The sequence below is a fragment of the Melospiza melodia genome, chromosome 2 (assembly GCF_035770615.1).
Source record: "Melospiza melodia melodia isolate bMelMel2 chromosome 2, bMelMel2.pri, whole genome shotgun sequence".
Classification (NCBI taxonomy): domain Eukaryota; kingdom Metazoa; phylum Chordata; class Aves; order Passeriformes; family Passerellidae; genus Melospiza; species Melospiza melodia.
Genome location: NC_086195.1, coordinates 83104047 through 83117379, shown reverse-complemented (window position 1 = coordinate 83117379; position 13333 = coordinate 83104047). Strand labels below are relative to the sequence as shown.

At 42.6% G+C, this 13333-nt stretch overlaps 1 protein-coding gene across 1 annotated transcript in view; it reads left to right on the top strand.

The window, feature by feature from the left end:
• Positions 1-13333, top strand: part of FLT1 (fms related receptor tyrosine kinase 1) — a 107516-nt gene that overhangs the window by 42921 nt on the left and 51262 nt on the right. The window contains exon 11 of the mRNA XM_063149095.1: positions 8039-8153. Within this exon, the coding sequence (XP_063005165.1) occupies positions 8039-8153 (115 nt within the window). The remainder of the gene's footprint in view (positions 1-8038; positions 8154-13333) is intronic.

The window sequence follows — 13333 nt, the reverse complement described above, 5'->3', positions numbered from 1 at the left end:
ATCGTGCTCAGAAAAAAGTATTCAGTAAAAAAATAGAAAACAGAGGTTAAGAGGGAACAACCAGTTCTTGCAGCGTAGGGAGGTGATCAGTGAGGTTTTTCAGGAGCCAGTGCTGGGCTCTGTACTTGTCAACACGTTCAGAAATAACCTGGAAAAGGTGGCAAGGAGGTGACAGTGTTTGCTGATGATGACAAGTTGTTCAGATTTGTAAGGATGAGGGGCTGATTGCAATGAAATGCAGAACTCTATGAATCCGGGTATCTGTCTGAGTGAAAAAGTGGCAGGTGAAATTCACTGAAGATAAATGTGCATGATATACATAGGGAAAAAAAAAAAAATCTTGCTTTCGTATGTAAAATACATGTTGAAAAGCTGTTGGCTGATCATTACTACCACAAAGAGGGATCTTAGTGCTGTGATAGATGGGTAGACAGTGAGCACCACCATGAGCAGCTCAAAAAGAAAGTGTTAGGAAATACCAGGAAAGAAACAAAGACCACAGTACAGAACACCATGATAACTCCACAAATCCATAAATTATCCATGTCTTTTATGCTATGAGCATTTCTGATCCTTTCATTTCAAAGGATGCAGCCAAACTGGGAGGTACACCAGGAATAGCATCAAAAAGGATCAAAGGAATTTCAGATAATGAGAGGAATGTGTGAAGGATGAGTGAGGAGGGAGATCAAGACTCCTGCAGACTGAAAAAGAAGTGACTTGGGAGCTACAGGATGGACACTTACAGACTTGTGAAAGATACATGTCTGAGGATCAGTTGTGTATATCTTTTCCAATTCAAGAGGTAGAGGCCATTAGATGAAGACAGGAGGAGCAGAATTTGGAACTGGAAAAGGATTTAGCTCCTCATGTAGTGGATAGCATAGCTGTGAATCTCCTTGCCAGAAGATTTTGGGGATTTGAAAACTTTCTACAGTTTTGGAAGAGAAGTGTAGAAACAGCCTATATTGTGGGAAGTTCCTGAGCTGATAATAATTGGTGACTGGGGGAGTATTAGAAGGAAATATCTGAAGTTAGTCCCACTCTTACTCATCCCTAACCATCTGCATATGGTCATTGTTGGGACAGGATATGGGGTAGATGGATCCTTGGTCTCACATCCATGCCTGTCAGTATTTTCTCTTCCTGTTTTCCCTCTAATCAACTCCCCTCTCTCCTTAAAAATGTTTCCCTCCATTCTTTCTCATCCTTTCCTTGTTTTCTGCCTGGACTTCAGTCCCCCACTCCAGTCAGCGGAGAATTGCTCCCAGATCCCTACTTGAAGAGAAGTTGAAAACAAATCATCTTGAAAAAACACAACCTCAGTGGGTCAACAGCTTGTCTGTCTCCTTTGCTAATCACTGGAAAATGGAAAGGGTGAGAGTTGTGCTTCCAGCTTGTCAGCAGGATGGGCAGTATGGAGGACTGTGTAAATAGGCTACTGAAGAATTACTCCTTTCTAGAACCAAGAGGATCCAGATAGGACAGAAAAGGATAAAAGGGGAATTTTGGCTTTCTGAGAAGTAAGGAGTTGTGGATACATGGATCTTGGAATATTATAGACATAAGGTTTTTTCTAGAAGTTGAGTGAGCTATTAGAACTGAGTTGTGCAAGGAAAATAATTTACACTAGAAGGATCTGAACAATATCTTGGACTTTATTTATAGGGAACATAAATTGGAAATAAAAAGAAACCGAGTGCAAGAGTGGACATTGTATGTATGTTTTGTGGACTTTCTCTTTAGGATTATGACTGTTCAACCAAATTGCAAGATCCTCTTCCTTGCAGTACTTAAGACTCTCAAAATCAAGCACTTTTTTGCCCTGAAAGAAATGCTGGGTTTTTATGGAAATCTCATGGGATAATGCTACATTTCCAGTCAACATCCTGCTTCTTTGTGCAGGACATGGTTTTTGCTTTTGCACAGAGAAAGTGGAGGCTGAATCACAGTAGCTTCATAAGAGATGAGAGTGAGCACAGTTTAGTAAAGGAGGGAAGAGAAACAAGGAAGGAAGGTAGGTTTGGCTGAAATATGGTGGTATTCTGCGTCCATGAAGAATGCTAAGCAGTGTGAAGCAGAAAATTAAAGATCAAAAAGCAAAATATAATCTTGTTGCAAGTAACTGGTGTTGCAGGGTGCCCAGGTGTGCAGTTATAGAAGTGATTTTATTCCTGTGGAAATCTGAGTGTGGGATGATGAAATACTGAAAGTTGGGGTAGGTAACATTGCTGTTGGCCTTGCTGCTTCTTTTGAGATAGCTCAGATCAATCAGCTTTCCAGGCACCAAACTGGAATAGTTAAGGGCAAGTCACAATGTTTGGAAAGGATGAGTATGAAAGGGAAACACCATCCAGTTATCTGGTTGCATATCAGTAATAGCAAGAAAGGCACTGTACAGCTATCAAATGCTTCCTTTTTTGATAGAGCCATGAAAGTACACAAGAAAGCTCTAAATGCCATCTACCCTACTCTTTTCAAAGATACCCCCCAGGAGAATGAGGTTTTGGAACATCAGGGACCTGATACTAAATAAATAAATAAATAAATAAACAATAAACAATGTAAAATATACCCCATTTCTACCGCCTGTAGTTTTCCTCCTAGCTCCACCAATGCACATATTAGGGAAGGTGCTTGGGATGAGCTCCCAGCTGCAGTTTTGCCAGTATTTTGACCTCTGACTGATTGGTTTTGACCGAGAGCAGGAGCACCTGGACCATAGCTTCTTAGAATCATAGAATCACATGCATAGACAAAGCTGGCATGGGGCCAGCACATGTTCTCCTTCCCCCACCCCCATAAAGCACGTTTTACAAACTCTACATGCTCCCTGCTACTATTTTTCCTCTCTGTTTCCTGCCCCAGATTGAGTCAATATTCCCAAGGACACGTGGCTACAGCAGCCCTGTGCTATCAATCACACCGCACTGGACACTGAGGTGCAGAGCAGGCAGGGCCCATGCCATTCAGATTTTTTTTTTGGCAACTTGCAAATAAAAAACAATTCCTATGTATTCTTTACAATTCCAGGAATTTCCAGAGTTCCTGTCTTAATGTTAGTGTCATTGCCTTTGCCTCTTAAAAGACATGAGTCAGCCCAACTTGAATTTGTATTAACATTGCCCTCATGCTGCTAGGAATTGCTGCCCTATAAAAAGGATAGCTGCTGAGAAAAGTATGGTGGCTGCCAATAATCACTCTAAAAAATGGGCACTGCTGGTGACAGGATGGTTTCCTCTCCCTCCCAACAAATCTACCCCAGTGAATGAGAGTGTGAGTGAGGCTGCCAGAGGCTTTGCCAAGAGGAATACTTGCTTAGAGATTTGAATGAAATTCAACTTACACGAGGTAACGATTGCAATGGCCTCTGGAATCACACAGGAGGGCTTGGGAGGGAGAAGCTGGGAAGACAAGGAGACAGAGGATGAGTATTTTTCCAACTAATCTGTCAATTCGGCTCTTTCACTGGTATTTGTTGTTGCACTGCGTGAACTGAAAACTGCAGTACTATCTTTGGCATGGGGAAGATGTGTCTGGATGGGCTAGATCTGGGGCTTTCAATCAGACCTGACTGTCATACGTGAGGTCAAACCATCCTATGAGTAACTGGACAAATTGTTTACCTCAGCTCCCATGCTCTGCTATAAATCACTGAGCAGCTTTTCTTCTGAGACCAGTAGTTTCATCGGCAGGACTTCAGCTTGGAGCTGGTTTGTTGTGTGGTTTCAGTGAAATACATCAAGATGACATGAAGTACACTCTTACCCTGGAAACTTTTCCCTGTTGATAGTTATAAATACATCATGCTATTGTGCTTGGCATGCTGCATGCTGATAGAAGTGAGGGCTCTGAAACTCATTAGGAGAGGGAACGGGCCGTGGAGCGGAGCGAGGACAGTGTGGAGCGAAGGCTGATCACCACAGCCCTGTCCAGAATAGGCCATGGGAGTTTTCTTATCTCGCTTTGGCAGGAGGTGCTGCTAGCTTCCTGTGCGAAATCACGAGCATATGCTGCTTTCCTCTTGTTGTTTGGCTTCCTCCGCTGCACAAGACGGTTCCCAGCACTGTGATTATCTTTGCATCTTCAAACATGGCACACTCTGCTTCCTTAAGGGCTTGATGTATTCTCGAGTAGCAGGCTGGCTCCCCTCCCCCCAGCCATTTCTCCAGGGCCCCCACAGGTGCCAACTCCACGCATCACAGACCCTTTTTAAAGCTGGACTTACTTCTGGTTGCATAACCCACCCCCAGCCTCTCCAAATCCGTGTAAATTCCCACAGCTCTGGGTGATGAGCGGGTCTGACAGCAGAACTCACCCTGCCACAGGCAGAGCCACTCTCACCCCTCTTTTTCCCTGTGCTGGACTTCTCTGGAAACCTTACAGAGAATTAGTGGCTCCTGTTTTTACAAAAGGATAGCCTTTTTCTCAGGCTCTTGACACAAAGGCCAATGTGTGCCTGTGCGGGTGCACACCTGCAAATGTGCATGACAGCACGCATGCAGGCATATGGGAAAAACTACTTGGGATGTGATTAACCCGAGTGCTCTGCTTCTACCAGCCCTCCACCAGGGCAGCAGCGTCTGATTGCCTCACTTTGAGGTTGTGTAACTTCTATAAATGTAGGTTTGTACACATCTCTGTTAGTATTTCTTATGTGGGATCTCTACACGTGCAGAGTTGCACCCACAAAGGAGAAACATGAAAGGGTCTGCAGAGACACAGGTGAAAGAAATGCATAGAAATGTGCTGGCAGATATCAGCTTGTTTATCAATCCCCCTGTGTGCTCGTTCACTAACCCAGCAGTAACCCTGCTGTAAGATTTCCTGAAGATGCAAAGCACCGAGGCTCATCCCACAGCAAAACATTTCAGGAATTCATGTACTCTGGCAATATCTGGAGTAAGATTGAAATACCTAAAACACAGTAGGATTTCCCTACAAACACAGACAGTTCCTGCTAAAAATGCAATGCCCTTGTTATTTTACTGAGTGGGTAGTTTGAAGAAATTGGTAATTTCCTTGAAATCAGAAAAATATGCAGCTGATGTTATGCGAGGACACAATCTATGAAACATCAATCGAGTCAACAGGAAAATGATTGCCGATTTTGGTTCCAGCCAGCATGGTTTTTTGTGTTTTCATTCTTCTCTCTTTCTTTCCAAGCATCTGTGCTTAACACAAACATTTGGTTTGATGATTACATTTAAGTTCAGCGGAACCTTTTCTCTTTCTGTTACAAAATGCCTGTTGTTAGAGGCTGAGGTCAAGTTAAGAGACAGGACTTTTGCCTCATTTTTCCCTTCCCCATCTCTACCTGATGCTGTTGGCTTAGGCAGCATCTTTCACATGGCACCCCTGGCAGCAGAAAGAGGTGAGATGACAGAGTATTAACCTGAGTAGCCAGCTCAGGATAATAGACACAGCTCGTGTGATGTCCCTGAGCTATTTTAGTGTATTTGAGGTTAAAGTTAAGGGGTTTGGCAGCTGATCAGAGGAAGCATCTGGTTCTGCATCCAAAGGGATGAGTCTGAGTCTTGTCCTGGATTCTCTCTGGCAGCTGTGCTGTAACTGATCCATAAACGTTTACTGATCAAGCAGTCGGTGGAGCCGAAGTTGTGTGTACAACAGTACTCACACCTCCAGCTGTGTGCTCTTGGATGCAGCATTCCCAGCTTGATTGTGACTCTTTTTTTATTAAAACCATGGACAACAGCTATGAAGAGTATTCAATTTTCTACTCTAATTGCATTAACATGGTAATCGCCAGTTCGGATATAGAATGGAATGTGATGTCGGTAGAGTTCACATATGTGCCTCCAGGGCTAATCTAGTACTTCACATGTGTTTTTCTTGTTATTGTGGTGTTATTGTAGTTATGATGGCGGTTTGCATTCTGGTATTAATGAGTAATCAGCATCTCATTGTGCTAAGCATCAACAAAGGCATAGCACTGTCCTCATCCCTAAGACATGGCAAAATAATATATACAGTCTTTTTAAGGAATTGTGAGGAAGAGTATAATAATAGCAACTGAATCTGGAGGCTCCAGAGCTGTAAGAAAGGAAATTGGAGATGCTTTTCAGAGATGCACAAGCAGCTTATGAATATGCATTATGCCTTCCTTGTGTCCTTTACCAAAATATGTGTAAGGACTTCTATGGTAAAGAGTACAAAATTTCAGCACTGTAAAAATAAACATAAATGCATTCTGTGGGGATAGGAAAAAAATAAATTAGGAGGCACATTTTAATATGCATGAAGTGGGATTTTGGTGTTTCTGTTTTCCTGTACAGATTGCATCCATTCACAAATGTGCTTTTGATACTACCTGTTTGTGTGTCTGGCATCACAAATTGAGTTTTGATATCTTCTATGGTATGAAAATGTTACCAGCTTAGCCAAATTATCATGCCTTCTGTGTTTTATTCTTGTTACAGAAAAAGACTTCTTAAAACTTTAAATGTGCAAAGTAAATGGCTTCTACCTTTCTGAATAATTGTAACCTATTTTCCCCATCTGAGTGCAACAGGTGCCCTTATTAATGCACCTGTCTTTCATTTACCCTGGCCTCAAAAACAATGTATTAGAAGTTGGCTTTTAAACCAGAGTCTGATGGAGGTGATTGTGTATATAGGGCTTTCCTGCCAGGCTCTTGCTCCCTGTCCTCTCTCCATGCATGAATTGCCATTGCTTTTTTCTGGCTTTTTTTTTTTTGTCTTTTCAACACACTGATCCTTTCAGTGCACATTTGGGCAGCCCAAGTTAGTTTCCATGTCATTATTTCTTTGAGCTGTAATATCTGCTAAGTCATTGGCCAGTTTGACGCAAAGCTGCACAATTAAAAACAGGCATGTAAAGCTGGTGTACCATTGGTACTCTAAGCAACACCAAGTTTACTGTGCAAAGCAAACTGCACAGTTTAAATGAAGGGAAATGAACCTCATTCTTTGGTCAGGATTGCATCATATTCTGTTTTTCAGTCACTGGGCTTTCAAGTTCATTTCTCCAAACAACTGTTATACAAGTCAGAAGTATTTGATTACAGATAGGACAGCCATTATCTTTCAAATCCAAGAAACACAGTGTATTTGAAAGAACTTCTTCAAGCTGAAGGGTTAATCTTTGCCAATAATGCTGGAATTGAATGAGCAAAAACTAAATTCTGGATGAAAAACTGAGCTAGATATTCTCAAAGAAGAACAGGATCAGGCAGCCCTTAAGAAGCATTCCAATGTGTTTATCTGTGTGTACCAAATCAGACTCTAAGAAACAAATTATCTCTACCATGACCACACCTGAATGTTCTGATTACAAGCCAATTTGTTGCATAAGGCAAAAACATTTCATCTCTGGGACTTTCATTCATTAAGATGTATTTGATTTTCCTCCAGTTATATTATCGTTTAAATCCCTTTTTCATTTGAGTATAATTCTGTTTAACTTCATTTTGTTCGTTCGCAGGATTATGCTTGTTTTTACTATGTGTCTTGTAATCATTGAGCCTCATTATTAATATCTTGCTGTTTTGTAAACTGAACTAAATAAATATTGAGAAATTAAAACTGGCATAATCTTTTGTTAAAGCAGAAACAACCTGCACAGAGCAAAAGAGCATCCAATGCATTATGGAATGCATCGTGAAACCAATATAATTTGTCTTGAGTTAAAGGCTAAAAGTAGTATGAACTCGTGTTTTGGCCATGTCTGAGAACAGGAGCATTGGAAATGGGATGTTGGTCTTGTACAGCTCTATGTTTAGGCTCTGACTGTAAATTCTGGCCTCACAGTTTGCAGTGGCTTAAATGTGAACATTTACTCCAGAGAGCTAACATTCAAGGAGCGGATGTGGAACTGAATCCAATTATCAGGCTCCAAAACTCAAGATTTAATGAAAAGCAATTATACTTTCCTGGTTGTCACAGCACCGGCAGTTTTCCTGACTGATCACTGTTTTCAAAACAATTGTTTTGTCTTATGTGTTGAATTTCTATCAAATTTCTACAATCAATAACATTTCAATTTTTCTTGTCTTCAGGCACGGATTTTGCTTTTACACGGAAGGATCTTTCATCCTGAAAGCTGGCAGCCACGTAGGAAACAGGATCCAGAGCATCACTGAGAGAACGGCTGTAATAGAGGGCAAAAATAAGGTATGATTCCAGGGAGCAGATAACCTTTCTGTGTGACAGCATGTGTGAAAAAGGCACTGTAAGATGCTGTCAAGGTAACAGAGAAGAAGCCAGCATTTTTATATTGTTTGGATTTGAGGACCTGCATACATGCAGATAAGTTTCATACTTGGTATTTATCTGCTGAGAGTATTTTTTTTCCGGTGGCTGTCATGTAAAGGTAAGTGACATGCCAAGAGAATGTATCAGTGGGATTCTCTATATCTGCTCTCTTATTCGTGGTCTGAACTATCTTGGGGTACCTCAGAAGCACGGGGCAGGGTTCCAGGCCATCTTTGCCTCATTTTGTGCCATTGCACAATTTCGTGGTTTTTATTCCCATGAGAATTAAACTATTTACACTCATTAGTCAGTTTATTCACAGATGTGGTCCTAGTTGATTAGATGGTCATGTCTTTTTTGGAATAAATTCTAAAGAGCCAAAAGAATCCATATTATGGAAGCAAAGTTTAAGAGAAGTCTCAGTCAGAGACAGCAAGATGGGATTTATCCCAGCAGTGTTAGCCATCTGAACTTAGGTGTTAGTCCAAGCCAAGCATCCTTTTATGGGTCATGGGGACATGCAGGTGACTCTGAAGGGTGTGTGGGCCTGTAGTCCATTGGTGTCTAATGTGGAAAAGAAAGCCCATGAGATTAACTTGCCGAGGGCTAAGGGGGCTTGTCCATCAGTTAAAGCCTCAAATCAGGGGTACCCTAGATCAACTGCACTTCCCTGGGATAGACATGAGACTGATTTGGTGTGGTTGGGTAGGCTGTGCTACAGAGCAGCTCAGGTGTCATAACACTGTCACAGAGTCTGTTTTCACAGGCTAGTTTTGTTTGTGGCTGTAATAGCTAAGGAGATTATAAATTTTAAAGCCTATCTTACTCTAGGCCTTCAATTTTTAATGACACCAAAATGTCTTTTGTAATTCTAAGGGCACTGGGGTTAAAGGTCTCTTTTCCATGATGGCTGCCTTCAGTTTCCTGCATATGAAAATGGGTATGAACTGTAGTTATTCTCATGTCAAGGCCCTTTCACACACCGCAGCATAAATAGGGTTTTACGTGCAGCCAAGAATCAGATCTGGGACTGCATTTTGTCCGGCTGTTTTATTATTTAGAAAGTATCACAGGTGTCCATGGCAGCATTCCAGCGCGTGGGAACAGGCTGGATCCCAGGGAGGCATTTGCTCTATTTAGCTCTATGTGCCTAAAGATCAAGGCAAAGATGGGAGCAAACAGTTTCCTAGGGTACTCTATCATAGGAAAGCACATGAAAAATGAAGCATAAGGAGGGATTTGAAGGAGGAAAGGGAAACAATTTCAGGCACAGGAAGACACAGTCTATTCCACAGGGGGAATGATGAACAAAATGATAAGAATCAATTCGTTTCCAGCAGTCATATAGCTGTGCTATGGGTGCAGTCCTGCCTCTTCACAGGGTGCAGAAGGAGCTGTCTAATGACCAGATCTCATTCTCCTTGCATACCATGCATTTTGGAGACAGCAGAAGAGGAGTGGCTAAAATATCAAAGCAACTTCCAGTCAACAGTAAATAAATTCCTCCCTGGAGGAAGATGCTAATAATGGGTCCTTGCGGTAGAACTGCAAGTCTTTGGCAAGCAGCCCTTTTTAAAAATGTGCCCAGAAATGAACCAAGGAATGGTCCTTGCACGGAAGGATTTGCAGTGAAATTTATTGATCCTCCCTTGTATTCTTTGTCTTTTTGCTCTGTAGTTCAACTAAAAAAGGTCTACCTTGCTTTGCTTTACTCCTCCTGGTCCCTATGGGGAGGTTAGTGAAACAATCTCTGCACTCAGCTTTTTCACAGCTTTTCTAAAGTTTCTATATTTCTGCTGCTCTTCCGTAGCTTTCCAAGCACAGCTGGACTGCTTTTGTAAGTAAAAAAAATGCTCTCTAAGCCCAGGCTCCTGGCCAAGCTGAGAGCCGCACGATCCGTGCACATGCAGCTGCTCTAGAGCATCCAGGATTATTCTTTTAAATCCATGGGAGTCTATGGCTTTTCACTCTTTGCAGCCCAAGACTCACCCTTGGCGCCCCTGAGCAAACTCAAAGAGCCAACTCAGCCAGAGCCCTTGCCCATCTGCAGGGACATTGTCAGAGTGCTAATAGCACTGAGCTCACTGAATGCAGCACTTCCATCACAGGTGTCTGCCTCTGACGGACTGCTACTGTGAGCAGTTCTGCTCCTGCAAGCAGCTGTGAGCAGCTCTCTGAGGCACTTCCACAGCGGTGGTGCCCTGCTAAATAAACAGTGTCTACCCCACTTCCACATCCCAACACAGCACGAGTGGTAAAAACAGTCTCAGAGCTCAATGGAAACAACAAAGATGCAGGAGACAAAGAGGTAGGAAATGAATGAAGAAACTCAGAAAGTTTCATGTTTGGGTTAGCATGAAAGGAGAAATGCGTGTGGTCACAGGATGAGATTATTATAAGAAAGGGAAGAGATGAACAAGGAATGATCAACAGGTTTCTTTAGCAATGAAGGTAGCTGTTTTTACCTTCCTAAGGACATTGTGCCAGTTCCACATGTTTCCTGTATGTGCAACATCTAAGTGCTTCTAGTTTGGCTCTTTGCTGTGGTAGATTGTTTGTTTGTCTGTGGTTATCAAGGTAGCCACAAGTATATTTTAAAGTTAGCAAAACCTCAAACCCTGTGCCTGTGCAGTTAAAGCAGTGCAGGAAGCCTGCACTACATGATTCTTTGGTGACAGAGAAACTGTGACAACAGTGTGTTTTAGTAACATTTCCGCTAAAGCCTCTCCAAGCAGACATTGAGAAACTCGAGTGGTACAATGGAAGAACTTCGTAACATAAGCCATAATACTTAATCATAAGACAGCTCTTGAAGTGATTTGATTCCCCCACCCAATGTTTTGACTCTCGTTTTGTTGGACATTTCAGTGACTTCCTACAAAGCTGCGCTATTCTTAGGCCTGTGGTGTAAACAGCTCACAGACACTCTGCTGTCACTCAGCTGACTAGCACCCACCACTTCTCAGTGCCCCCCTTAAAGCTGACTGCGGGGTCTGACTGAGGACTAACACTGATTACTATTCTTTGCATGGTCAGTGTTCTGTTGAAGTCAGCAAGGGTCCTGAGTGTGCAGCATGTGCAGAAGACCACTAAGAAGGCAAGTTGAGATGAGGGAAAGCAAAAAGTGTGGGCCAAGAAGAAAGGATTATAAATCCAAGGGAAGGGGACAGTAGACATGAGGGCAGTTGAGTACACGGAAAAGTTGGAGAGAGTGAGACAAAACCCTTTGTTTTTTGGGAACTAATGTACTGAGAACCTGAAGTGGAACAGAATGTTCCTGACTGCCTCATGCCTCTGCTGCCAGCATATGTTGGGAGTACCATGGACCAATAGCAGGTACCACAAAAACTGGGTCTGTGTCACAGGGTATGCCTCCAGGTATGGTGTGTAAAGGGTAGTAATGCATGGAATTGGAGCTTACCATGCATATATGTGTGTGTGTGTGTGTGTGTGTGTGTGTGTGTGTGTGTGTGTGTGTATGTGTGTAAAACTATATATATGTATATGTGTATGTGTATATATATATATATATATATATATATGACTTTGTTTTCCACTGCATGAATACCTAGCTGACGCAGGTTTTTAGTGGATCCAACACTTGTGAATGACAAAGCCACTTGATTTCATGGAAAAAGGACGGTAATGGCCCTGTATCATGATTCTGGAAGGCAAAATTTAGACTCACCAGTTTGGCTTGCAAAGATGGGTCAGCCTGACTGGTGGTAGTATTAAAAAGTGTAACTCTTCAAAGTGGAGTGCTAAATAGTCAGAAGAGCCAATCCTTCCTGGACAGGACTGGTAAGTGTAATCACACAAAATAAAAGGATTCCATCTCTCCTGCATCTTCTATGCCAAGCCCTAAACATCTACCTCTCTTCTGAGTTCCCATCTTACTGATGAGAGGGAGAAGCATGTGCTGTGTCTGTTCTTAGTCCTGACACATGCCAGCTGTCTGGCCAGTACATCTGTGCAGATTGGCCATCTGGAACCCAAAGAGGAAGAGAAAGCTGTTTAGCTCACCACAGCAGCATTTTGATCTTTCTCCTTCACCAAACAGCTGGTTTTCATTAAATGTGTGAGATCTCATGAGCTTTGAGTTGTCAGTAAGTCTTGGATGAAACCGGACAATAGATTCAGAAATTACTGAGCATGTGGGAGTGGAGAGGATACTGGCAGACAGATGGACAGGCTGGCAGACAGATGAACATAAGGACGGTATGATCTTCCTCAGAACCCAGGCTAAAGATAGCAGTGGGAGCCCCACTTTCCTCTCTTCAGCACATTGCAACTTCTCCTGGAGCCTTCCCGAGTGCTACTAGAATTGCTGTCAACGCTTTCAAGTGAATCTTTGGGAGGTACCAGCAAAGCCAAGCCCTTGATGAGATTAAAACCAGCAGAACTTGGGGCTTGCTGCTGCTGAGCTGCAGGACAGCACGGGATGCAGAGAGAAAACACAGCTCTGCTTGATATACAGCAGCAACTCATAGAAATTTTTCTGCCTGACCCCAGGGGAAAAGTGGGTGCGGTCCCATCCACTCATGTCCTCCTGTTGAGGGTATTTTGGTGTTTCTCCCATGCTGGCCCTGAAGGTGAAACGTGTTGACCAGATGTTTTGCACTGATGCTCCTTGCCAACATGTGAGGCATGCAGATTGTATGTCTTTGGCACAAGCAGACCAATCCAGCAGTGCCCTACCAATGTTTAGAAATGGATCTTCCTAAATTATATTCCTTTAGACAAAGATAGTGCCAAGGGCATAAAGAGAGCATATTTTCATTTATTTCCTTCCTTTTTTTTAATCAATAGTTCTTCTTAAAAGCACACGTAGAAGGGAATCGGTGATAACTGACAGACTTGCACTAACCTGCTCTGTGTTGAAAGGGCTTTTTAAATACATGGGCTGTTTCAAGAAGTCAGGGCAGCAATTTCTGAACAGAGCAAGTTCATGTCAGCATCTTAAGAGGCCTTCTGGGAGTCACATAAGACAAACATTTTCTGAAAACTTATTTTCCTTCTCTGCCATCAGCTGGAGCACTGGAAATCCTCTATCTCAGCTACTTTGAGAAGAGAGAAATTCAAGCAGATTCTCCAGGGGA